The 27468-nt window shown below is 45.5% G+C and overlaps 1 protein-coding gene across 1 annotated transcript in view; it reads left to right on the top strand.

Moving 5' to 3' along the window:
* The window catches only part of LOC147890661 (enoyl-CoA delta isomerase 1, peroxisomal-like), a 92048-nt gene extending 69888 nt beyond the window's left edge, over positions 1-22160 (top strand). Inside the window, exons 7-10 of the mRNA XM_087390879.1 lie at positions 14568-14659; positions 14741-14835; positions 15328-15380; positions 21726-22160. Coding sequence (XP_087247005.1) covers positions 14568-14659; positions 14741-14835; positions 15328-15380; positions 21726-21815 — 330 coding nt within the window. The 3' untranslated portion in view covers positions 21816-22160. The remainder of the gene's footprint in view (positions 1-14567; positions 14660-14740; positions 14836-15327; positions 15381-21725) is intronic.
* The last annotated feature ends 5308 nt before the right edge of the window (positions 22161-27468 follow it).

A 27468-nucleotide genomic window follows, 5' to 3' on the forward strand; every position in this document is an offset into this window, starting at 1 on the left:
TAGAGTTGTTGCTGTAATTCCTCTGTGTCCAGCATAGGGAGGTGCATGGCATTCCCCCAAAATCTTTTTCCTCATCTCCTGGGTGATGCATAGGCAATCATCTTTCATTAAATACCCATCTTTCAGGGAATAGTGACTGGTGGATTGCCCTTCTTGCATCTGCTGTAAAATTTCACCAAAATCAGAATCATGAGCATATTGTTCCCTCATGTCTTCCAGGTCCTGATGATAAGCAATAGTTACATTATTGACCTGGGGTCTTCGGGACAAGGCATCTGCCACTCTGTTCCGAATTCCTGGAGTATGGACAATCTGAAAATGGTACATTGACAGCATGTTTGCCCATTTCATATGCTTCTCTGAAAGCTTGGTCTGAGTTAAAAAGTATTTCAGACTTTGGTGATCTGTTTTGACAGTAAAATCTGCACCCAAAAGATAGTGTTTCCAAGTATGGATGGCATGAATTACAGCCAATAACTCTTTCTCATAGATTCCTAAATATCTTTCCGCATCCCGAAGTCGTCTGCTTTCATAGGCGACTACATGACCATTCTGATGCAATGCAGCCCCAACACATTCTCCACAAGCATCGCAATCCACATCAAAAGACTGATACAGATCCGGAACTACCAGAATAGGCTCTGTAGTCAACTTTTCCTTGAGTGTATTGAATGCTTTCTTCTGTGATAATCCCCATGTGAAAGCTGCATTTTTCTTAGTGAGGTCATGTAACGGAGCTGCGATATCAGCAAAGTGTCTGATAAATCTTCTGTAGTAGGAACACAAGCCTAAGAAGCTTCGAACTTCATGCACAGTTTTCAGCTCTGGCCATTCTTGAATGGCACGGATCTTCGCTGGATCCATTTGTATCCCATTCTTGGATATTATATGCCCCAGATAGTGGATTTCTTCCAAGAAGAATTCACTTTTCTTGCTGTTTGCATAGAGCTGATGATTTCTCAGCTCATGAAACACTATAGCAAGATGTTCTCTGTGCTCTTCCTCTGTCTTAGAAAAAACTAAGATATCATCAAAGAAAGTACCAGTAAAATGCCTGTACTTCCGGAAGATGCGATCCATCATTCTATTGAATGTGGCTGGAGCATTTGTCAATCCAAAAGGCATCACTAAGTATTCATACAACCCAAATGTAGTGCGGAATGCTGTCTTGTGCACATCCTGAGGCTGTATCCTCACTTGGTGGTAGCCACTCTTTAAGTCTATCCTGCTGAAAACTGAAGCTCCATTTAACTGATCCAGGACATCATCAATACGCGGAATAGGGAATCTATTCTTGATGGTCATTTTGTTCAGTGCGCGATAATCAACGCACATACGGAATGAACCATCTTTCTTCTGTACTAACAGTACAGGGGAACAAAAAGGAGACGAACTGGGCTGAATCAAGCCTTTGGACAGCAAGTCCTGTACTTGAGCCATAATCTCCTCTCTCTGAGTCGCACTGACTCTATAAGGGGGTTTGTTTGGTGGCTCACTACCAGGCATTAACTCTATCTGATGATCTTCTGGTCTCTCTGGGGGTAACTCCCCTGGCAAAACATCAGAAAAGCAATCTTTAAAGTTTACCAGAAACTGAAACCTATCTTTGTCTGCATCATTCATTTCAGCATGCATATCATTCTCTTTTTCTTTTACAAAAACCATGTACGCAGAAATTGCAGACTTTATTGCTTTACCGCATGAAACATCAGATACAATGGGGATAGTGTCCCCTTTATTCCTGGCAATTACACGCTGATTTTTCCCCCTATGTACAAATTCCAGCACTCTTTCAGGAAGAGTCAACTTCACTGCCTTGCGGTGAAACCAAGGCATCCCCAAAACTACATCATAATGTTTCAGTGGAGAAATGAAGAAGTCTTCCTGATCCACATAACTCTGAATATGAAGACGGAGCTTCCCTATCAAGGGAGTAACTGGCACAGGATTCCCACAAAACATTTGATCGGCATCCAAAGCCCTGCCTAGCTCTTCCGTCTTTATTCCCAGCCTCAGGGCTAGATCCTCTGATATGAAATTATCAGTAGCCCCTGGATCAAATAAAATCAGCGCTTGCTGGTCTCTAACTTTGCCCCATGATAGCAGCAATTCTCGTTCTTCTGGGTTCAAAGCATGACCCAGTATATCAGGAATACCCCCCGCCATTGGCTTTTGCGGTCCTCGTGGCTTCTCTGCCTCTTTTCCCTTCGATGATGAAGGCTTTTCTGGGCACTGGGCAGCCACATGCCCCTCTTTACCGCACCTGAAGCATTTCCCATCTCTACGGAATTCCGCTATCTGTTCAGGGGTAAAAGTAGATTTGCCTTTATAGGTCTTTGAGAACTGAGTACCCCTCGGCTTCTGAGGCTGAAACCCTTTCTTTTCAGCCTTAGGGGACTCTTTCTTTTCTGATTTTATGAAATCAGATTTCTTTTTATCAGCACGTCCTGCATGCAAGGATGGTACTGTAGATGGATCTTGTAGCGGTACAAGACTCGCTACTGAGGCTGAATGCATAAGATCTTGAATATTCTTTGCCCCCAAAGCATTCACTACTGCCTGAATTCTTGGAGTGAGACCTGCTCTGTATTTCCTCATCTGGGTACCTTTGGAGATCTTTTTGAACGGTGCAACCTGCAAATAAGCATCCCAGAACTTTTGGTTGTACCCATCCACTGTATCTCCTGCATCCATGTGCAAGCTGTCCCAGTCTTGAAGAACATGGTCTCTGAACTGTTTAGGCATGAACTGCTGGTAGAAGGCTTTCTTGAAGCCCTTCCACTTTCTTGGGGCTGACCCATCTGTAGTCAGTGCACTCCACCATGCACTAGCCGTTGCTGTTAAGTGTAAGCTGACCATTCTTAATTTGGAGGATTCTGAAAATTTCTCTGTACCAAATGCAGCATCAAACTGTCTGATAAACTGCAATGCTTTGTCTGTATGACCATACTGTCCATTGTAGGTCATAAACTTGACAGATTTTCCTCCCTCTTTAAATTCCCTGGTCGCTTTGGAAGACTTTCTCTTCCCAGACTTCTCGTGTTTCCTTCTTTTCCTGGATGGTTTATCTGATAAGGAAGAAGAAGACACAGAAGTCGAACTCGAGGTAGACGGTGATGGACTAGGAGATCGGTGACGATGCCTCGATCTCTTTTTACTATGGGACCGTCTCCTATGAGATCTATGAGATCTCTCTCTCTCAGACCGTACACGGGAATGTGCCTCTGGCATTGGCACGTCATATACTGGATTAGGCATAGCCTCTGCTGGAAACAAATGCTGAGCCCTGGGATCCCTTTTAAGATTTTCCAGCTCTTGTATACGAGTGCGTACCATTTGTTCAAATTCTTGTTGAGTTTGTGGCACATTCTTCTGTCTTGGATGCACATCCCTATCTTGAGAATCCCACTGGATAGGTGATTGATCCATATTCTGAGATCTGCAGATTTTCTCACACAGTGCAAGTAATTAATGCACACTGCCTTTGCTTTTCCAACAGAAAAAGTACCTCAACAAGAGGTGTTTTGCATTCACAATCTATGCCAGTACGGGCTGTCAGTTCAAAGCATGTACCCACACAGTTGCCAAAGCATCATCAACTATGTTGCCCTTTTCTGGCTGCTGCAGATGGCTTCAAAAGGCATCTGTTTTTTTTTTTTTTTTTTCCTCTTTTTACTGTTCAAAGGCATGCATTCTCCTTTTTCTGCAAATCTCTGTTTTCTCTGCTTTTCTCTGGTTTTCTGCTACTTTTCTGACAGTAAAAGTCTGACAGGCAGGTGAAAATTAATAACCAAAACTGTCTCTGCAACTGTCTCTTTTTTTTTTTTTGGTGAAAACAGTAACCAGATGGGTAACTACTGGTTACTTTAACCAGATCAGTCCTGTTCTGGTCTGGTTGGATGACTGTAACTTGGCCACTAACTGAACCAAACTGGGTAACTGCACCAGTCCAGCCTGGTTAGGCTGTCCTCTGACCAAATCCCTGACCAGGGTCAGCTAACTGCAGTTAGTTTGAATAAGGTCACACTAACCACAGGTCTGCCAGCCTGGCTACCACGTGTCAGTGTGCCACGTGTACTGCCACGTCATCAGCCTGCACATGCTGCCACGTCAGCATCGCGTCAGCGCCACGTGTCAGATCTGCCACGTCATCTTTTTGCAACTTTAGGAAACGGGATCTCCTTGACGGGCGACGGCGAGGTCGGCGTACAGCGTTGACGACTCGCGTAAATATGACTATGGCTCGGAACTTTGACGAGGGCTGCTCAACGGAATAGATTGCGAAACTGCAATTCAGCGCAGGCGCCTATGAGCGCTGGCGTCGAGCACACGCACTGCGCCTTGTGTGCCAGCGTGACGGTGTCACCAGCCCAGTCAGCGTGACGGTGCACTTCCGACACCCCTTTGCTCCTGCTCACAATAGCTTCGCTGCCCATGCGATGGCCTGCGGTTCTTTTCTCTTGATCGCTCCCACCATGGAAGGTAGGGAGATCCTAACGCTCTGATACCAATATTACATATTACAGCTGTATATTACGAAACAGCACGGAGAGTGGAAAAACAGCAATATCTTCACGCCTCTACGACGGAAATACATGCTCCAAAGGCTCTCCCTCACTCCCTCTCTCTGAACAAACACTAGGGCCCAGGACAAATTGTCGGGCTGGAACCCCCCGAAGGTCTTTATTACTTTCAGAAATTCCGTTACAGAAGTTCAGCATGAGCTGTCACGTAAGTCTCTCATAAAACGTGAAAAGAACTCTCTTTCTTACAAGAGCTTCAAGCCCCATTCAAATTGGCAACATGCCACTTGTCTAAAATCTAGACTAACTCTTATTACAAGCCACTTAGGGCCATTCTGGAGTCTTCAAAACTCTCGGTCACACGAACCGCTTCCTAGGTGCTTGTCAGGCTCCCATTTCGCTTAGGAAAAATAATCCTTCTAGTACCTGCAACAATTAATTAAAGCGCACCACCATGGTACCCATTAATTGTTAGCGCTTTGCATGCAAAATAACACACTGTGGACTAATCCTAGTCACAGTGGGCGTCCCCACTGAACACATGTGCACATCTAAACAAATATATATATATATAAATAAATATATATATATTTTCTCTGGTTGACCGAGGTCAACACTCTTGATTATAATTAAAGAGCTTTGACCAAAGGTCTTGGCGCATGCCAAGTCTTGTTGACCGAAGTCAACATTCTCTGACCGTAGTCAGGTTTACTTGACCGGAGACCGTAGTCAATCCTTTGACCATTAAAATGACTCTTTGACCGTAATTAACACGTGTAACATTCTTTAATTAAGATCAAATAAATGGTCAACTGTACTTTGACTTAGGATATTTACATTGTGGTGACAAATGCCACTGAAGACTCTGAGTAGAGTGTTGGAAGAATAGCTCTTGATGGTCCCAGTCGTGAAGGAAGCGCCGTCGCTTATCCTTCCGTGCCCGGGACTCCCCCTGAATCTGATCCCACTGACCCTTGAGCGTGTGAATGATTGTGCTCCAGATGTCCGCTAGGGTCTGGGTTAGCAGAAGAAGCCTGATCTCCTAAGGTCTGCGCGCATCTGGAAATCGAGATATGCCAGCCTACAATACTCCCTATGATCTCCCAAACTGGGTGCCGAGTCATCGCTCCTGCATCTGTCTCTGTCAGATGCCAAGGGAAGCTTTCCATGTATGCCCAGGTGGCCTGCGTGATGACGAAAACTGGATCCTGCCGAGAGAACTCATAAGCCAAGTGATGTCCCATCTCGGTGCTGCACCAGCAAACGGCTCCCCAAGTGACCAGCCCTAGCTCGGGTGCCTCGCTAAGATCCCCATGACTCCCTTCCACACAGTCTGAGCATGCGAACAGCTCCAAAGGCAGTGCTTCAGGGACGACTCCTCTTGAAAACACATCTGGCAATGCCCCTCCTGCCCCATCTGCCTGAGCCATCTCCCAACTGGTAGCCCCTTGTGGACCACCATCCAAAGAAAGTAAGAGATCTTCCTCGGCCGCCAACTTGCCCAAAGAGTCTTCCAGAATGTACGAAGAAAGACCAGAGATATCCCTTGGGCATACCAACTATGTTCCTAGGTGGGTAGCCTGCGCTGGAGAGTCCTTAGAGCACGCCTACCGGTACGCGCGCTGTATGAGAAGAAGGGGGTAGGGTTCTCTGAGGTCTCCAGTGGTGGCCAGCGCCACTCCCCTGGGTCCCACTCCACCTCTGTCAAGGAGTGGCCCTCCCAAATCCAGAGTCTCCAGTCCTGGTCCTGAATAGGAGTCTATATGCCACGCTTTCCCTTGCAGCCCTATGATGCGGAGGTGCTGCCAGGGAAGCTGGGGGTCGATCACGGCCTCTCTGCTCTGGAGATGGCTACCATCGGCGACGGAGAAGAAGTGAATCGAGGAGTCCGAGAAAAGGCCTGCAACCACCAAAGGAATGCCGCGGGGAGTGAACTGCCCTAGCCACCTCTCATCTCCTGGGAGGAGCTGTCTGGTTATCATGGGAATCCTCCAACCTGCAGGAATGGTAGCATCGATCTCTGCTCGCCGACCTGGATCCCACGTGCCGTACCTACTGCTGTTGCCAGCTCGCCTGGGCCCAACTGGCTATAGACGTCCCTCCAAACCCGGAGCGAGTGCGCAGGCCCACGCGCCCAGAGCGCCCATGGGATATGGGATCTCTCTCCAAGCTGGCGACCTGTATCATCTGTCACCTGGCTGCTCCAGATCAGGGGCTGTCTGAGTATCTCCTCTCGGCAGCTGGGGGGAACCTGAGAGAGGCTGTGCCGCAACTTCCTCTAGACCGAGACGAGGCCGCGGAGGAAGGGGGAGCGGGGCTGAAGTGAAAATCCATCGGATAGATGGATGCCAATCACCCCCTCTCTGGGGGATACACGCGCGGAGACCATGTTGAAGCAAGAGCTTCCACGTCTGCCCTCCTGACCGCGGATGACTAACTTGCCAAGTAATGCCTGACTCTGCAGTTCTGGATCTATGATGCCAAGACCGCCCTCTCTCTGGGGGAGAATGACCGTCTGCCAGGCGACCCAGGCTCTGGTGGTGCCGGAACCATCTGAGCTAGACCACAGAAAGTTTCGCACCAGTCTCCTCAGCTGGGCTGCGCACGATCTCGAGAAACACCAGCAAGATGCCACGTACCAAGCGGTGGCTAGAAGGACCTGATTGACCACAAGGGCCCTGCCTGCCAGAGATAGCCGAGCCGTGCTCCAGAAGGCTAGCTTCCGTCGTATGGAAACTAGGACCGGTAGGAACTGTTGAGTCGGCGTGATATCGAGCCCTACTTGGAATCCCAGGTAACGTGTCGTCTGTCCTCTAGGGATCCAGCGAAACCCCAGGAAAATACCCCACTGTGAGCTGGCTCCCGGATCCGTAAGAAAACCAACTGACTTATGCCAGTTGATTTTCGCCCCAGCGGCTAGGCAAAAAACCTCTAAAGACAGTCTCACTCGCTCCAGTGACTCGATATCATCTTGCACATACAGGGCCGTGTCGTCTGCATACTCGGAGTCCAGAAGTTTTACATCGTCCCGAATAGGGAGGCGCATCCCTCGAAGACCAGTGGTGCGGGCTTGTAGGAAGTGAGTCATGGCCTCCGCAAAAAATAGGAAGAGGTAGGGCGCAAGCGGGCAGCCTGATGTACGAGCGCTCGAGGGTGAATCTCTCCCCCATCCTGCCACTGATGATAATACGACTAGAGGCCGATCTGTAGAGGCTAGCAATACCTCTAATCCACTCGTCGGTGAAACTGAACCGAGAAAGTGTGCCCTCCAAGAAGGACTAGTCTACCCTGTCGTACGCCTTCTCAAAGTCAAGGAGTATGGCAAGGTGCTGGCCACTATGCGGGGCCCACTCCGTCGCCTCTGAGAATGTGAAGATGTTGTCCAAAATGCTGCGATCTTGGACAAAACCAGTCTGGGTGTCATGGATCAAGTCATGTAGCAGGGGTCAGATGCGGCTACTGATCATCTTGGCGAGGATTTTATAGGCAGTCGGGAGGAGGGTGATAGGGCACCACTGTCTGATCTCCTGACGGTCCCCCCCTTTGGGGATGAGGCAAATCAAGCCTGTCGCAAGGCTCTCTGGCATCTGTCCGCTGGAGAAGATATGTTGGAAGGCTACGAGCAAGGGCTGGTGGATCTGCTCCCAAAAGCTGGTGAAGAAAGCTCTAGAGAGCCCATCCTCACCTGGGCATTTCTGCCCATCAATATCGCTCACAGCATCCTGCATCTTTGCCATGGTGAATGGGGTGAGAAGGGTTTCACTCATGCTAGGCTGCACGAGCGACGGCGTATACCTCCACACCTCCTCCCTTCATCGACGGGCACGAGGGTCTGGGGGCTCCTGCTGGAACAGGGATCTGTAGAAATCTGTCGCCAAGTCCTTGACCTCGTCCGGATCTGTCCTGACACTACCATCCTGCGCTCTAAGAGATCGGAGTTGTTCCCCTACTGACCTCTGGCCATGAGTCTTGAAGAACTCTCTGCACATCCTATCGCCTTTCCTAGCCCAAAAGGACTTGGAAGCATGAAACGAGAACTCTAAGCGTCGCTGGGTGATCTTCTCCAACATGGCTCGGGCTCTAACCTCTTGTCGTTTGAGCTCCTCAGAGCCTGGAGAAGACTGCTGCATCCGCTGTATCGAGGCAAGGTCTCGTCTGAGACCCCCCTCCTTTGCCCACCACTGTTGCCGGACCAGAGTCGCCTCCTGTTGACATATGAGACTAGACTTGGCAAGAATCTGAGCTACCTGAGCTGCGATATCCCCCATGGGGTCCCAATCCTGCTCCCACAGGTCCATTATCCTGTTGCGAACCGCTGCTCTGGACTAGATGGAGTCTGGGATTTGGCACGAGCGGGGAGGTAAGGAATGAGAGGGTGAGTCCAGGACTAGAATGATTGGGGCATGGTCAGAGAGGGTCGTCCCTAGAACCACCCCTGACTCTCCACCTCTGCCTATCGCCCAATCACTGACATAGAAACGGTCCAACCGCTCCAAAAGTCTGCCTCCCTCCCTCCTGTAACCCCAAGAGAAGTCCAGGCTCTTGTCCATCTGCAAAAGGAAGGCTCCCTCCAACTGTCCCGACCTCCCACAGCGAACAAGGAGTCCCATTCCGCCTGCTCCGCCTGAGCTATACCGAGGAACTCTGGGCCCCGTCCCTGCTGATCCTCTCAAGCCTCAAGGTTATTGAAATCCCCTCCTACAATCCAAGAATCCATCTTTGGCAATAAGTCTGTCAAAGAGCTCCAGAAAGCGGCTCTCCGTCTAAGGTTGGTCGGGGCATAGATATTGAGGATGCCGATGCAGGATCCCTCAATATTCAAGCCCACCCAAAGCGCTCGTCCTGGGATCAAGGTGCCAAAACCACACACATGCTGAACTAGAGAAGCGTCGATGGAGGTACAGACACCCCCGCTCCTCCCCTGCTCGCCAATCGAAGGTTCCCAGTAGGTGTGGGAGCGTCCTGTGAGGACCTTTCCACACTTACTGGTCTGAGAAGCCGAAATCTTGTGTTCCTACAATAGGAGCACATCTACCCTTCCCACCAAAGCTGGCTGGAGCTCCTGTCTGAGCACCATCTTCCTGGGGCCGCGGGTTCCTGATGAGTGGAACCTGTTGACGTTCCAAGAGATAATGTGTATACTCATGAAGAGGAGAGATGGGCCACAAACAGCTGTCTTGTCTGCTTGCGGTCGATGTCGAGGTGGTCGGAGGATGTCCAGTGTGCAGACGAAGGCGCTTCTGTGAAGGTTTCGAAGGAGAGGTTGGATCATCGGACCCATCCTCTAAAACCTTCAGCAGAGGGGAAAGGCCCTTCGTCCCATGGTGGTAAGCTCTCTCTAACCAACTCGAAGCCTCCGCCAGGGAAATACTGTAGAAGCCCGCTACCTCTGAGGTCCTCCAAGGGCGGAGCCCTTCCGTGTAGATCCACTCCAAAGGCGGTCGAATGATGACCAAAAGGCGGAATCGTTTGGCGTTGTGGCGCCATCTCAGACGAACGTCACCCTCCTTCCACTGCTGCTGAAGAAGCTCCGCTGCTCTGCTACCGATCCAATCCTGTACTTGCTTCTGGGACTGATCACGAATCGTCTCCCAAACATTTTCATTCGTCCATTGCTCATTCCCGTCACTGGTGATAGTGAAGGAATAGCTAGGACCATCATGGGGGGCAAGGACGGACACCTTACCCTCCGCCCCCTTTCGGAGGAAGAAGATGCTGATGTCTAGGCATGCAAGGAAGGAGCCAATACCAGTTGCATCCAAGTAATCCCAAGGTCCTGCTCGGCGGTCAAACTCCAAAGGTAGAGCTCTAGGAGCTGCCCTTGGGTGGGGGGGCGAAGATGAGGAGTTAGAACCAGAAAGAGGGGTGCTGGCTGTCGAAAGAGTTGGAGTGGTGCTGGCTGTGTGCGGGGAAGGGCCTCTCCCCTCCACCGAGCTAGGGGGGATGGCGCGGAGGAGGTCTGTGCTGGCTTCAAGGCCGCGGGCGAATGGGGGGGTTCCCGCAGGATCATGCTCGAGGGAGAGGGGGGGGCTGAAACCAAAGGTGCCGGGGGGGGTCCCGTAGGGGGGGGAGGTAGGGGAACCGAGGAGGAGGGGGGAGCAGGGGGCGGGGTGAAGGATGAGGGGGAGGCTGGCTGCTGACCTTCTCCTTCCCCTTACCGGGCTGCTGCTGACTGGTGACCACATGGGTCTCTTACTGGAGAGGGGGGGGCTTTTTTGTTACTGTTTTGTTTCCTTTCCGTTTCCTTTTGACCTTAGTCCAGCCATCCCCTTCGGGAGGGGGTGTCGATGCCTGGCGCGGGGGATCCTGAGTTGCCTGGATGGGTTGATTGAGGATGAGCAACGTAGAGATCAGGTGATGTGAGCACAAAGGACAGCACAAGAGGGACGGTTAGAGCCAAGGCAAAAAATGGTCACGAACTTCTCTCCATTCAAGCCAGGGGCAGTATGGGACCAGACATAGTAGAGACCTAGATGCATGACTTTAGGTGGATATTCTCCCCTCCGCTTTATCCTTTCGATTTGGACTAATGACAAAAACCCTCCCAAATGTCTCTTGAAATGGTGAGAGATAAGGGAAAAAGAGGGGCCAAAAAAGCCAAACCAAGGACAAGGACAAGGAGAAGGAAAAGGGTACGGATGGGATGATAGACCAGCTCAACATCAGGGTAACACACGACAAGGATCAGGCGGATAGCACCGCCAAATACGAAGATGGCATCCTCAAACTTGGGGGAGCTTCAGGAACACTCTTCGAAGGGTTCTGCCCTCTACCCTTGAAGAGATTGATAGGCAGCTGATCATTTGGAACGATAGTATACTTGATGAGCATGGCAGACCTCTGGGCACTTCCCATTATATGCAGTGGTCTGGATGGGAGAGAGGCCCCGCCTACACAGTAGGCACTTGGAAGGCTTTTATCAGGCTACCTGAGGATCAGAGACTACAGTCCATGAGTCACCTCAAGGGGGTAGCATGCAAGATTCAGCACATAGATGCAGCCATCCCGGTGGAATGGACAGTTGAGGTGCCTATTACTTCCACCACTTGGATGGGAGCTTTTTCGAGGACAGCAGTTCCTCTACAGGTGATCGCTCTTCGAGGTTTCGGGGAAGATGCTTTGGTCTTTGACGTTGGGGATGGAGGTATACTCTCTAGATCCACGAATGATATTCTTCTAGAGGTTGCCTTTCAGCCTGTCAAGATTGCTGGTTTTGTGGACCACAGAGTGGGCTTGCAGTGGTACTTAGACCTCGACCCTCTGCTCTTGGCCCTGGGATCCTGGAGGTCATGGTTATATGGAGGTGCACCTATCAAGTGCTTGCAGTGGGACCCAGGAGAGTGGGAGTGGATAGATCATGGGCACCGAGAGAGGGGGATTCCCTTCTTTCGTTGTCAAGCCCATTGGACGGTGCATTTCAATGATCGTATCACCGTTAGGGAGTTTGGTGGATATATGGGGGGGGGGACCAGGAGTTTCCCACCAAGACCCAGCTCTACTATGACCATTTTCTGAGAGTATCGTAGGATGGACTCATTATTAGACCTCAGTCTCTCGAGGACAGAGGAGTGTCACACGCACTGAGGATTGCCATCGGACAGATGTGGGTCTTGTCCCATCAGCTGAGGATCGAGGTAGGGAGAGCTACAGGCATACCTAGAGAGCAGGGGACTTGTAGGTTGTGCACGATGGGGCCGGTCGAGACAGAGGAGCATTTTCTCTGTGTCTGTCCAGCCTACTATGAGATCCGAGGGCGCTATCACTTCCTTTTTCAGGAGGGGCACGGCTTTGACCCACTTTCACGACTGATCCACTTCCAGGAACAGGTCTGTATTGGGCTTTACCTTGTGGGGATGCGATGACACAAAGAGACGCTACTACAACATATCAGAGAACTGCAGGATGGGACCACTGCACCATAGGGCAATGAGGTAGACCAAGCGCAGAGACAGGTCACAGATTTCTATGTATTTGGCTCAGCTCCAGGGCACTCTTGGGTAGAGGAGGAGGAGCTAGCGACATGAGAGATGTATGGATCGGTGGAGAGAGCCAACATGACACTGTTGGGCGAGGGACACAGAGACCGTACACAACACGACAGGCGACCAGAGCACACACGATTGAGGTTCGTCGACCTATTTCAGGTCTCCTCAAGGGAGATCGACCAAGGCGAGGTATCACCCTTGACATAGCCCATCGGATCTAGAGATTGAGGAGACCACGCCCTCCACCACCATGGGAGACAGCCTGACAGATGCAGATACGTGAGCTCTTTGCATCTCATTAGAGAGCCACCGTGGAGCCTGGATACGTGGAGCCGGTTCATGCACTTGGGACTCTAGCTTTGAGCACTTGATATTTTCATGCCACCCTCATGCTATTTTTCTTTTTTTTTTGCTATTTTGTACTAGTATAGCATTTTAGTACTTAGCAAGGGCCGTAGTGAGCCCTTTGCCCCGGCCCACAGTGGTCTGTATGAGCTAGTTGATTCCGTACTTTGTCCCGTAGGCCCCGAGGTCTCGTGCGGACGTTATTATATCTTTCTTTCTTTTTCTTTCTCATGCAATGCATTTCTCTTCCCCAAGTCCCATCCCTTGCAAATGTCCATGCCATACAAGACTTCCTCGACTGGTTTTTTCTCTAGCTCCTCTTTGCCCTCCCCCTCCATGTTGTTCACATACCCACCATAGCAGCCCTAGCCTCCCTAGATCTCTTACAATAGCTCCTAACAAAGATGCACCACAGGCGAGCTCAAGAGGTTGAGCAACAACAACCCTAAGAGGACCAGAGCATGGCATTGAGGGAGCCTAGCACCTAGGATGCGACCCCACTAGAGACCAGTCCCTAGTGATACATTTCAAAGATATCCAGGCTCGATTGGCGGCCCCGCTTAATTGCACCACTCTTCAGGATCACCCATAGGGATCTTACTCCCTTGCAAGTGGAGGAGAGGCGGATCCTCTTACATCAACAAGATGCCGGTCATAAGCAGGAAAATGGGCAATGGTATGGGAGGGATGACTCTTAACAGGTCCTCGACGAGCACCTACTAACACACCCGCCTAGCGAGTGGGGTCTTTAAGACTCAGAGGGCTGAGACCCTGACCTGCATCATTATCGAATCTTGCGATCTGAGCTAGGAAACTTCTTGGAGTCATACACAAGACGCGACATTGTCTTCTACATACTAAAGTTCAGTGCATTCACCACGACCAGTCTCTAGATATGTATGGGAGTTAGCCTATCACGATGAGAGTAGAAACATGGGGGTACAGGGATAGGGTGGTTCGCAGTTCATAATGGTTTGTTAGAGGCTGCTGAAGATCATCAGAAGATGTATGTCATGGTTTGTCAATTTTTATATTGTAAAGGTTATTGTCAAAAACATGCATGGAGATCTTTCCTTGTTGCAACTTCCCTGCCATGTGGCATCAACTTCTGAGCAGTTAATCTTTCTACCTTGTGTGGATTAATTTGCAATAGACTGTCCACTGCAAAGTCCGCAGATAACTTACATATTTTGTCATATTATTATCCTGAGGAGGTTTTGCAATCCTGACCATACCATTTGTTCTCTGTACAAATTTGGATGAAGTACTCATCAAAGGAATTTAATGAATCTGTTTTATTCTTTCAGTCCTAGGAGTCCAGAGGCTTCTCGGGCTTCGGCTTTTATTCAGGAAACTTGGGAGTAGTATTGTTTGCCAATATAGTTTTAATTGCTTTTTATGTTGGTATATTGGGGAGCTAGTGTAGATGCCCAAGTAGCTGAGTGCTGTACTGTCAGGCAGTAATTTCATAACATATGAGCTGGCAATAATATATGAATGAGTTTGGAGAAACATTTTGAGAAATTGGCTTTGTTGTTGAGGGCATCCTCATGGCATTCCAAAAGCTGGGTTTTTAAGTGTAGGAAAAGTTTCTGATAAAATATAGATGGAGTTGAAGGCACGTAAAACTGACATCTTTGTGACATGAAAATAAGGCCCTTAGTGACATCAACATTATGACAGCTGAACTGTTGCCTTTAATTTCTCTTTACAGGTTGAAATCAAGCTACCATTAACTCCTGGTATGAACGCTCTTATCAAAAGCAAGCTGCCAGTGCAGACCTACCATGAAGCCGTGCTGTCAGGGTATGTTTCATTAGAGAAATTTCTCTCTTTATGGAGTGTCAAGCTTTTATGATTATAACAGTTTTAGATTCTGGGTCTCAGGCGTCGATATGCAGGAAAAGATGCTGCAGTTGCAGGTTTCATAAACAATGCATTGCCAGATGTAACCGCTACCCAAGAAGCAGCAGTTGCAAAGGGTAAGCTTGGAATCATTGTTACAAAAGGGAATCCATTATGTTTTGATCATGCTGCATCAATTATAGTTGCAATGAGAAATTCTTTTAAAGTAAGCTATGCCTACTAATCTTCGTAAGGTATTTTATGTTTTCCTCACTATAAGAGTGATGTCTTTGAAGAATTGTTTTTTGGGCTCTTTTTTCTGAATAGAACCAAAGTCTCTGATGATTATCTACAAGGTCTCCAAGTTTAATTAACTCATTATGCATGTTTATCTTGTATTTGCATCAGATTTTCAAATGCAACTTTTGTGGGAATATAGCAAGGCTCACTTAATTTGGGGATGAAAGATAGCATGTTTGTTTTGGGACGTATGTAAATAGAGGTTGTCTGCAATTAATAATGTAAATTTCTTTTGGCAATGTTATGTTTTTCCTCTTTGGTCGTGCTAGTGGTTAGTGACTTTAAAGAAGTCAAACTGATTTTATTTCATGCCTCGACACTGTGTGCAGCATCAGAGCTGGCTTCCAAAAATTTTGATCGCAGTGTTTATAAAGCTCTGAAGGTATGTATCTGCAATCCATGAACTTCGAGTTTACTTGATTGAAAGGGAGCTGAGACATCAGTTAAAAGTTTCATGTTCTAGATTATGTCTGCCTAACCTCCCTTTGTCTTTTCCTTTTCTTGTCTCATTATGTGTGCCAATTTTGATATGGTATACCATCTTGACATCACTCTTGTTTCAGAAAATTAAGGATTTTTTTCATAAAATCTGTTAGAACACCGGGATGGAGGTTGTTTGTTGTAGCCAACACTCCCGCAGCGGAAGAATGTATAGAAATGTAGCCCAGGAATCACAGTGTTAAAGCCAAATCGTGTTGTACAATGCACAGTAGAGTAGAACAGCAAAACATGTATTATATCTCCAATGATGGAAAAATCTGATACAGAGTGTGTTCAGTGTGCCACCATCTAGGAACTAAGGTACTGCCTAGATGTGGACCCCCGTTACCTTCAGAGCTGTCTTCTATTTCCTCTTGTCACTTCCAATTGCATGTCAGCCTGCTTGCTCCTAGGGAGCTTCAGTGGACTGTTTAGATGCTACACCAGCAGACCTCCTTACTTCTCTCTGAAGCAACCAATGGTGAGGCACTGCATACTTTCTCCTTGACCTCCCTGCTGCTGTAGATGCAGCCCCAGTAGGGATCTCTGATCTTCCTGCTACTCTGGTCACATACAGCAAGGAATAGAGTTGTCCCCAGGCCCCCCAGTGGGGCCCTTTTATAGGCTAAAACCCTGCTGATCTGGCCAACCCCGTGTAGGGTTTATCCGACCAGATCCACACACTGTGCCAACCCCATCTGTAATGGCTGACCAGTCTGCCACTCGGCAAACTCGACTGGCCTGACCAGCCTCCCTATGACCCGACTGCAGACTGCTTTCCTGAGTAGCCATTAGCAGGCACCTTTAGGCCCATCTAAACCTGTGTTGCTGACTTGGTCTTCTGCTCCAGCCGCGTGCTACAGCCATGTACTATTCAATGGGCTCCGAATGGCCCAGCACATACTTTCGCGCAGCCTCACAGCTTCCTTTCTGCGTTGCTGCCTTCTGCAGGACCTGCTGCAGCAGCTCCGCTTGCTGCCTACGTGATAGGCTCCCTACATACTGAGATCTGCCCACATGGCAACTCTCTTTTCCTAGACATGATGCTGGTACACCTCCCCCATGTCCTATCTAGGGCCTCATAGGTGGGGAGGCAATCCCTATAATCCCAACATCCCTTCTCGCTGATCCACACCCACTCATCGCAGATGCTCCATCAGATCCCATAGAGAATCTCTCAAAAACAAGTTGGAGAAATCCTCGATCTTCAGTCTTTGAACCAGCAGCTCTTGTTCCTCCGGGTCTAGCTCCACCATGACCAGCCATTTTGAAACACAGGTAGCACCAATCATCCATGATACCACCATCCTCAATCACGAACACGCCAACGTTGAGCAATCTTGGTACAAACATCAGGTACAACCAGCTGTCCCCCTTGAAATCCAAGGATACCAAGTACCATGCTTCCAAGATCTATTTCAAGCTATCATCTCTATGTCACCCATCCCCAACCGAGTAATACTTGAGCAATGAGATCCCTGTGGTTGATCCACATAGATCCTCATCAACAAGTATTCCTTGTGAAATCTTGTATGACAAGCTTCAAATGGGCTCACACTTGAGTAATCTGCCAACACAATATACTTTCTTGATCTATTGATGTGCATCTCCACGATTAAGGCTTCGACAGGTTCACCTTCTTCTGCTTCTAGATCCTGCAAGTGACTCTTGAAGAAGCCCCCGAAACTCTTGTCCATGTGAGCAAGTCATGCTTCTCGAAGCAATCATCATTGTCTTTGATGGAAGTGATGCAACAAGCATTGATAACCTCCGCAAAAAGACTTCTCCCTCTGTCTACCAGAACATCGATAACCTCTGCCAAAAGACTTCCCCCTATGTCTACCAGAGAGACTTTCATCCTCAATTTCCTAAGGACCTGAGAGACACAAGACAAACAATTTGCCAAATGCAAGCTACTGAAGTCGGAAAGAATGTATGCATAAAGAACATACATATCGCTGGATCCACCCATTCGACTACTTGCTTTGAAAACAACCTAGGTACCTCTCGGAGGTACCCACAATATCATGCGTAAGTTTATACTGCCATCTTCAATGTTCTTGTACTCCTCTGACCCTGATGTAGGAGTCTCTCAAGAGACACCTCCTTTATGCAAGTGGTGTCAGCCTCATTCTCAAAACAACAATCTGGGCAACCAATGCTGTCATCCACCTTCACAAAGGTTTCTCGTCCCTCTAGCTCATTAGACAATCTCTCAATGTCAGACATTAATAAGATTCCACCTAGATCTGCATAATTGCTCAACAACACTCAGAGTCGTCACCAGGACAAGCTCTCATGGTTTCATTACCATGTTTGTTGATGGTTTTGGCTTCTTTTACTCCTCCTTTTGATTTGTCTTCTTCTTTCTACAATCCCTCACATAATGTCCAATCAAGTTGCTGTAGAAGCATTTCTTTTTGTTCTTGCTTCGTCCTCTAGAAGAGTCGTCCTCATTATCAGATTTGTCTTCTTTCTACTTGTTGGGCTTCCTGTTGCTAGGCATGCCCTATCTTGTGCCCTTAATCTTGCCTTGCTTTGTCTTTGCCATAATGTAGATCCTTGCCCTAGCCTCGTCCTATACCAACCTAGCCCACCTCCTCAAAAGTGAGCAATGCGAAGAACTGAACTTGTCGAGGAATGTGTGCAATGCATGCAGAATTTGAATGCCAATTGGCCCTCCAATGGGGGAAGAACGCCCTTGTGAGTACTTGTTTCTCTTTTGGACCTACATGCAAGGTTGGAGAGAGATGGCAGATGAATGCAAGGTGAATAGAGAATGCTATGTGAGATTCACAATGAAAGGTGACACCGTTTCATTAATGTCCCTTGAGATCACTCAAGTTCCATCTTCCCATTTAGACCTACCCTTAACCTATGACCCATGCATCTACCATTCAATGCACCTTAATGCACCCTTCCCTTCCTATTGCCCCTAGGACCTAGACACGTGTATGCACATCTTTATTTATAAAATAAGTATCACATGTTCTAATTTGATGCCGTCTGGAGCAGTGGCTCCAGCTCGACTGGTTCTATCTACTGAGATGATCCACCGCCATAACAAATCGATGGGTGTCCATCATAAATACAAATACATGTTACACCATTGGCGTATAATATATATAATAATTACTAATCACGGATTAGTGATTATCTTGTCATGACACTCCCTCCTGCTTAAATGGGCAGAAAATCCTCTGTTGTCTCTTTCTCTTGCGTACGCTTTTCTCTTTTACCTCTGCATTGGCATCACCTCTTCATAATCTGCAAATAGTCTTCGCTTGATAGTACACAATCTCTTCTGAATCAGAACTTAAACCTCATCTTCAAGTTCTCGTTCCTTCTAATGCTGAATATCCAAAATGCAGAAGTACCACTCTAGTGCCTCTTCAATATCTCTTTATAATAACCTACTCAATAAGCTGAAACATATTCTTAACCAACTGGTCAATATTAAAAGATTCTCTCACCAAAATGTTTTATTGAGCTAGGTAGACCTTGGATATTGATGATTTCACGATGAAGAGCTTCTTAGACTTTAGTCTATACAAACTATAGATTGTCACTCTCTTCTTCCAAATCTTCTATTTCAGCCCTATTCATCCTATAAGACGCTCTACATGGAGGCGAAAATCATTTATTCTCTATTCATACTCTACAATGAATATATCTACTCTCTATCCAGTTCACACATTCATACACTAGTGTTGGCTGAATGGATAGCATTTACTAAGGTTCTATGTTCACCGTAGAGTCCTGGGATGAGGAGGTAGAAACCTCACCCTCCTGCTTGGATGCTTTGTCTTTCCCTTTTATAGAATTGGTCTTGGCAATTTTGGGTAATAGAGTCGGACATTTATGCCATGGATGCCCTAGCTTATGTTTCTTACATCGGAAATATTTACCCTACTTCTTCCTTCTATCATCCTCACTCTTCTCATGTAACTCTAAAGAGAGTTTCCAGAACCTAGCTGTAAATTCAGCGTTACTCTCGTTATCGAATTGCTTGAACCTTTCCCAACAGAAGGTTAATTCTTCTTCATGCCTGAGAGGCATGAAAGTGACCTTAAACTGCTCTATAAACTTGGACCATTGAAGAATAGGCTCGTTTCCCGTTTGTAATAAGGACCACCTCATCAAAGCATCCTTTTGTAGATGCAATGTGGCAAGAGCAAGCTTCTCATGATCGGTCTTATCTTGATGGGCAAAATATAGCTCAAAATGGCGAATCCAATTAAGGCTTCTATCTGCCTCTCTTGCTTCATCATATTTTAGGAATTCCATTCCGTCTCAGGGTTGGAATTTGGCTCTCTTCGAGGGAATATATAAATTGTCATCCCCAAAATTCAGCACTCTCTTAGTCCCAAATTTTGTCATAATGGATTGTTCAATCATATTACTTAATACTAAGTTGAGAAACCAGCTTATCAATGGGAGACTCCTCTCTCCCTCTTCCACTTGGATTATAATCCATGTGTATGGGATTTTAAGTTAAAGGATAAAACTCAACTCCTTGCTCTTGAATGGACTCATTTCTCCCTTCATTTCTAAAGGAAAACTCCCTGTCAAGAGATTCTTGAAGGAGAGATGAAGGTAATTCTATAGGTGAGTTATCATACTCAATATGTGTGTGATTCTCATCTAAATTATCCTCTTCAGGAGAAGGTGAGAGTAGTTGAATATATAGTGGAAGGGATACCTGAAAGTGTGAAGGGTGATATAGGGGACAACCATTGCCTCATCCATGGGAATGCCTTGTGCCTTGTTCATGCAAATGGACTGCAATGAGATGGTCTTGATTATTTACATGTACTTCAACTCAACAATTGAGCAAGGTTGGAAAACTCCGAGCAGGATCCAGGGAGCTCAAGCACAACTAGAGGAGCCAATTGTAAGAATCAAAACTGAGAATGAAAAGGAGATTATGACTCAGAATGCTTTTACAAGACACATGGGAGAGATGAGGCATCCTAGTGCAAATAACAAGTGAGATGCGATGATAAGGATGGTATCGCTTGTGAGCCAGCCAAGCACTGTAGTACCTTGATGCATGGGGGTTCAATCTAATACGGGAAGGGGTCATAGCTCCTATGTTGCATCTCAAGGACGATTTCGGGGAGAAAGTATCCTGCAGTATGCTTTGCCAGTGACCAGATGCATCTACCTTTGGACGCAATCTGCTTCCTGACCTCCAAACTCCAAGCTGAGCTGAGTTCCATAGTGGCTCAGGGGTGAGTTTAATGCAGTCGAGGGGCATGGTAGAGGACAAATTTCAGCAGGATGAAATGGATACATGCCTTATTGATCGCTGTCACCCATATCCAGCTGACAGTTCTGCCGAGTCCATGCAAAATATCATACGCATTTCTTACCTTAATATCCCATGTCTATCTCGACCACACATTTTCCAAGTAGAGTAAGTAAACAAAGGAGCTGAAGCTGAAACTTCTAAAGTGGGAATCACTGCTTAGTTGTTTGGAGAGCACAGAACAAGACTAGGCAATAGAAGAAATGCAATACCTCTCCACTATCATAGCTTATTTCTATCCGCAGAGAGATGGTCGTGACTGAAATGAAAGAGGGGATAACAAAAACAAAGGGAAGGCCCTGTTCCAGTTGTTGGGATGTCCAAGTGGATTAATACCAGAGATTAGCTTGTGGAGCCTCTCTCATTTGATTCGTTCAATACCTTGGCTTGTGTTCTTCCATGATATAATTAGTTCTGTAAAATGAATCAAGATAACCTGCTCACAACTTTTGAAGAAGTATGAATTGCACACCTTAAAAGAACTATTTGACAAGCACCTAGGTTTTTCAAGGATCTTTCATTCAAGTTGCATGTCTACCGTACAAAGTACAAAAAAGGAACAGCCTGATTAGTGTGGCATTAAGGGGTTTTGCTGGCATGGTGTTAGGATTAGATGACAAAAATTTGTCTAGGTTCGGTTGATATTTTAGCCGACGTGTGGTGGGGAAGAGATTGTATGGACTCGATTCTGCCATGATTGAGTATTCGAAGATAGATTCTGACATTAGAACAAGTATGACAGGGCATTGTGTGTAAAAAGGCAATAGCATTTTATACCAAAATTGTGTCTTCGAAGAATTTTGGATGCTTGAAAATGGACTTCTGTGGTAGTTTTTGCATTACTAGTGTGCTTATTACCTCTTTTCTGTCCTAATTTCTAAATCTTTTCAGAGTGAGGATGCCGATCTGATCTTCATGTGCCTGTTTTCACTCTAGGATGAGATGTTCAAGTCTGAAATCCAAGAACTCTTGCATGGGGGACTTCAAGGAGTACCAGAGAGACTTGGACGTGTTGCTAGACTTTGATATGATTATATGTTGAAAAGTGCATATTGTGATTGGCCACTATTTCTGAGATGATGTGCACAGCCCAGCTTTGCATAGAGAAACTAAGGGCGCTGCTGGGAAAACTTTCCAAAGGCTGGTTTGTTTAGTGATAATAAGATTGTCCACATGGGGGCGATTTTGCAGAGTGATGGAAAGCAAAGCTACTGAGACTGGCAGTGGTATTCCATTCAGAGTAATACTTGCCATGCATGATAAGCACCAAGGTTACTTTGTATCATCAAAGCAAGGCCTGATTAGTTGGAAGTGTACACCTATTTAATCTAAATTCAGGCTTTCCCCTCTTTAATTGAACCATATTTGTCACCAGTGTGTGGGGGGGGATGGGGGTGTCGTCAATTGCACTATATTGTATGTTTACTATTTCCCTGAAGCCTCTTGGAGTCATCATTCTGTGCCTGTGAATCATGTAGTTCATGAAATGTTATCAAAATGTGAGTCTAATCTATCATAGTCAAGTTTCAACCAAGTTTCGTTTCCTTGGTATCAAATCACTTTTTGGTAAAAAGATTAGTAGGTCATACCTGTGAGGTATATCAGAATATGTCCTGTTGTTGATTAAGAAGCAGCATTCTGTTATCTGAACTTTGTACGTCAGCCATTTTCCTGATCCCCGGCCATGTGGGATTGTGTGGAAAGATGAAGAGGTGATTTTCTGTGTGTGTTCTATGGAAGGTTGTTTTTAAAAGAATATAAGCATCAGGGTCCTTTTTGTGCTCTTCTTCTCATCTTAGGAAAATGTAGTTTCTTCTTCTAGTTTTTTGTATAAAACCCTAATTATGTGTCGATTTGTAGTGGACTCATCTTGGAGTATCCTCTTATCATAAATCATTCTCATAATTGTGAGTAGTTGACTGATTTCATGGTCACCATTCCAGCCCGACTGGTGATTTTGTTGCTGCCATTTAACACATAGGGAGACAAGTAACGATATGTAGGAGAACTCAAAAATCCAAAGGAACCATTCATAGCAATTTTCTTTATTAAGGTTTTTTTAACACCCTCTCCCTGAGAAGTATGTCAAAAGCCTGTGCAGTGTCCTCTTGGATTATATTTGCTCCTATAAGATCCATAAGTAATAATTAAGATTATTTAAGATGCATGGGCTGAAGGGTACCTAAGATATCGATGATTTGGCATTGTTTAAAAGTCTGCTTAAGAAGATACTTCAGCTAAATATTTTTTTTGAGTTCATTAACATAATAGGGATTTCTCGTTTTCATGTAACAATACGAGTTAAGTTACCTTAGAAATTTTAGGACCCAACAAGTCTTATTGCTTGTTCTTGTGTGCTACAAGGAGGGTACTTTTTAAGGGTGTGAAATTGCTTTTGAAGAATCTTTGCTAATAAGCGAGGTAAACGGGTCCACAACAAAGAAATAGCATTATGTGGGTTTCTGAGGTAAAATTTTGTACTTGTAATTGTATATGTGCTTTGACATGTCTTCCGTTGGTGGCTTTGAGCCAAACATGTTGCCTCAAGAAAAATTATAGTTTAATATGTGTTTTTTAAAAATGTGAGAGATGAGTCTAACAAAAGTTAGATTTTGCATCTTGTCATAGTTGATCTAGTGATACTTCTACATGACTTGTGGGGTCTTTGATAACATATGACATAAGACAAACAAACGCTTCATAAGTACTTACATTGCTGAAGAAATGAGTCCTTCAAGGTCCATGTGGTATCTCTTTCTAATCTAAAAGAATTAATTGTTTGCTGTACCCATTTTAGTGTCATGGAGCGTTCATAGGCTTTTTGCTATGACAAGTCTAATATATTCAAGGCTGATCTATAAACACCTATGATGCAAAGCGCTCCACTCTCTAGGTAGTATGTTCACTTCACTCTTACGTTCTTGTGCTATCTTGCTCGTGTCCATGCTTCCACACAATAAATGGGTGATAGTATTCCCTAACTTGGAATTTTCCATCTTCCACTCTTTGCCTCTCCAACCCTTGTAATCTCTCACTCTCTCTTCCTCTCTCTCTCGTCTTAGAAGACGAGGGTATACTATTGCTTTGTGGATTTCCGAAAAGCTTTTGACACTTTCCTCAAGACCTGGTTTATTGCTGAGAGGGCTTCCAGTGAAGCTCAGATTCTATAGAGATCATTGCCTTCGCATCTCTGAGGAGCCTTCATTGTACCACCAGAGTATACTCATATTCAGTTACCACATTCATTGCAAATCTCCATCGGCCAGTTTCGAGTATCATCATACCCGACTCTGTATCGAGAGCAGACGAGTTGAGGGGATACCCAGGAAGTGCCGCCTATGTAAGCTATGCGATCGGCAAGAGGTTGAGTCAGAGGAGCACTTTACACTCAGATGGCCAGTGTACTACAAGATCTGTGGTTGCTATCATTGTCTTTTTAGAGACGGCTTTGGGTCCCTCTCTAGACTCCTGTCGTATCCAAACCAGAAATGCCTCATTGCTTTCATTAATGAGGTGGTTCGGCATAGAGAGCACTTACTCATGATACAGAGATTGGCCTCAGATATACCGCCTGAATCTTCTCAGAGCAAGATCACGGAGTTCTTCCAGTCAAATCGTACGGGACCCCACAGTCACCGATCGAAGACGTAGTAGGGATCCGGAGCCTGAGGCACGACGTACTCAGCAGGGGACGGACATGCAAATCACATTGGGTGACCATCCTTGTTCAGACCTGGGACACGACCCATGGGTGTTATAGTAGCCTTCGTTAGAAAGAGAGCCGTTGCCAGGAGATCGAGATGGACAATGCCCACAGACAGTGGTCAACGCTCCATCATTGGCTATGCTTCGGCACAACCTCGCCCCTCATGAGCTCCCCTTGACATTTACACCTTACAAGGCCTCATTATATTGGCTAGAGCCAACATGCCTTGGTGACGTGGATTGATCGAAGTGATGATGAGGATTATGATTATGATGATGATGACAATGATGAGGTTGATGATGATGTCACTACTGATGATATGACTATGACCAATTGGTGATGATGAGGTTGATGATGATGTCACTACTTAGGACTTAGAATTCAGCATGGGTGATGATGCTCGTTTAGTAGCTCCACCCTTTCTGCTTGTTGTATCAGGTTTTCTACCAGTCTCATAGACCAATTGGTCTTCCATAGACTATAATAAACTTTCTTTCTTCTTTCTCATCTCTTATTCTACTCTCCCTCTTAACTCCAAATCCCATTCTACTTTCACAATCATTTTTCTTTCATCGCCACGATGGAGAGTAGCTCTCACTCTCTCAATCCTATCCTCGTCTTTAACACTTTAAGGTCATGAGCTAAAGTGCATTACAAAGTGATGCCAAAGCTATGGCCATGAATTTTGAGTTTCCTTGTGAATGCCCTGATGCCAATCAACGGGTTCTCCTATTGGATCTCAAGGAGATAGATTCACGTAATCTTGTTCTAGCATTGATGTTCTTGTAGCCAGTATTGCTCAGATAAAGAAATGGATTGTTTAGGAATCAGGATCATCTCTACTTGAAACATGGGCATAAATGCATAGCGATATGATCCTTGAATGAGATTTTCCTACATGAGACTTGCATATAATTGGTAGTATGCAAGGGGGAATCATTGGCATGGGATCTATTGCTGCATTTCCTGGGGATAGACATTCTAATATTTGCATAGGATAGTTAGCTATTGTGGGTAATTGACCAAATTAGGATCCCACGTGGGCTCCATTTGTGAATTTTTCTAGCACTCAACTTTGGTGGAGGCCTTTTTTTCCCTGAAGTTAGGACTTCAAAATAGATATAGGAGTGAGGCTTCATTATTGTCATATGACCTTTGACCTATATTCCCCCAACCCAATAGTGGTCAAAAGATTGCTCTTCTTGTGGATTAGAATTCACTCAAAGTTATACAAATTTAAAGTATTTGGGGTGTATTCACAATCTTGATCTCATCTATTCCCTTTGAATGGCCTTGGCAATCCCTTTAGATAGGCTCTCGAGTCTTTAGAAGTCTTATCCTTTATGAAACTATTGGAGTCTTGGATTGGTTCATATCTCCTAAATTGAAAAATCTATCTGGCCTTGATACTATATTGGACTTATTTGTTTTTAAAAACTTATTTTCTTAGAGCCAAATGCTCTTCTTCCCAAGTCAATTATATGCTTGACTCGAATATGCTTTTTGTGTGGTTGGAGGAATAGGTTGGGGTCCAAGAATGTTCCTTTAGATTTTTTTAATACAATAAACGAACTTGGAACTTGGTTGGGTGGGTTTAGACCACCTTCTGTTCTTGGAATGATCTATGAGGAAAATTTATGCTCTTTCTCAAAGTGATTCTTTTCCAATTCTGTCTTGAGATTTTCTTAAGATTTATAAGTGTTAAGGGATGGTATTAGGATTGAATTTATAGAAAAACTAGAGATTTAGAAGGGCATATTCTAATTTATTGCTCATTTTTTTATTTTGCAATTTCTTAAAAGTCATGCTCTTTTTCTCAGCTTCATGGACTTCATAGCTTTCATGGAATGAACTAGAGGATCATGCTTTCTTTATGGGTGTGACTCTGACCTTGTTGTAAGGGTGACTTGAAAGAAACCCTAGCCCATCGTACCCAATTTAGCAGATCTACATGAAGTTTGGGGACTAGATGCAATGTGCTTACATAGTAGTTATAAAAAGAGCTACGACTCTTTCAATTAATTCCAACTACTAGATGCAATGTGCTTACATAGTAGTTATAAAAAGAGCTACGACTCTTTCAATTAATTCCAACTTTGGGTTTTCAGGGTTTTGAAGTTGGTAGGCACTTCCATTTTGATAACTTTATAGGATCAAAACTTTAATAAGCAATTTGGAGAGCATATTATAACACAGTTGTCACCTTTATGAGATGATAAATATGCCTCATTTTAGTGAAGTGGACACTTAAACATCAAGCCAATGCATGGCCTTGATAACTAGATATTTGAAATTCTTTGTAGGTATGTGAGATAAGTCCCAAAGTGAGAGCATATATGCTCATCCTCTAAAAATCTTTGATTTTTGAAGATTTCTCTCCCTGCAGAGGTATATATGTTCTTATGTGCTAGGATAATGCATATGGGTTCCTCAGATGCAAGAGTATTTGAAGATATCAACATGCATATCTATATGTTTTTTTGTGTGCTAGGATGATGCAAGAGTCCATCTAGGTTCCTCAGATGGAAAACTCCATGAAGATATCCATGGATTTACCCGTGGCAAGTAAGTTAGGGATCTTCCCAATGCATGCTCTTTTCCTCACCTAAGTATCTAGTTGTTTCTTTACTATCCTTCCTATTTTTCCTTTTAGGTGGTCTAAGGTGTTGATTACATGTTAGAGTGTCCTCTTATGGGGTGTGGTGCATGAGATCTGTATTTTGTGAATACAATTGTCCTAATTTTAAGTTTTTTTTCATGCTTGAATTCAAGAGAAAAGCATAAAAATTTGGGTTATAATTGTATCAAAATCTTTGATTTACGTGCTTGATGGGATTTAATTAGGTTATTCCTTTTGCGTTTGTGCATCTAGTTCATGGAAATAGTTGCTAAAAGCTTGGAGGGGGGCATAGGGCGTTTTCTACGTCTTTTTGGTCTTTACTTGAGGAAAATAGGCCATATAACTTGATTTCA

Source organism: Dipteris shenzhenensis, chromosome 19, assembly GCF_047967505.1.
Source record: "Dipteris shenzhenensis isolate YYH24624 ecotype China chromosome 19, Dip_SZ_1.0, whole genome shotgun sequence".
Classification (NCBI taxonomy): Eukaryota; Viridiplantae; Streptophyta; class Polypodiopsida; order Gleicheniales; family Dipteridaceae; genus Dipteris; species Dipteris shenzhenensis.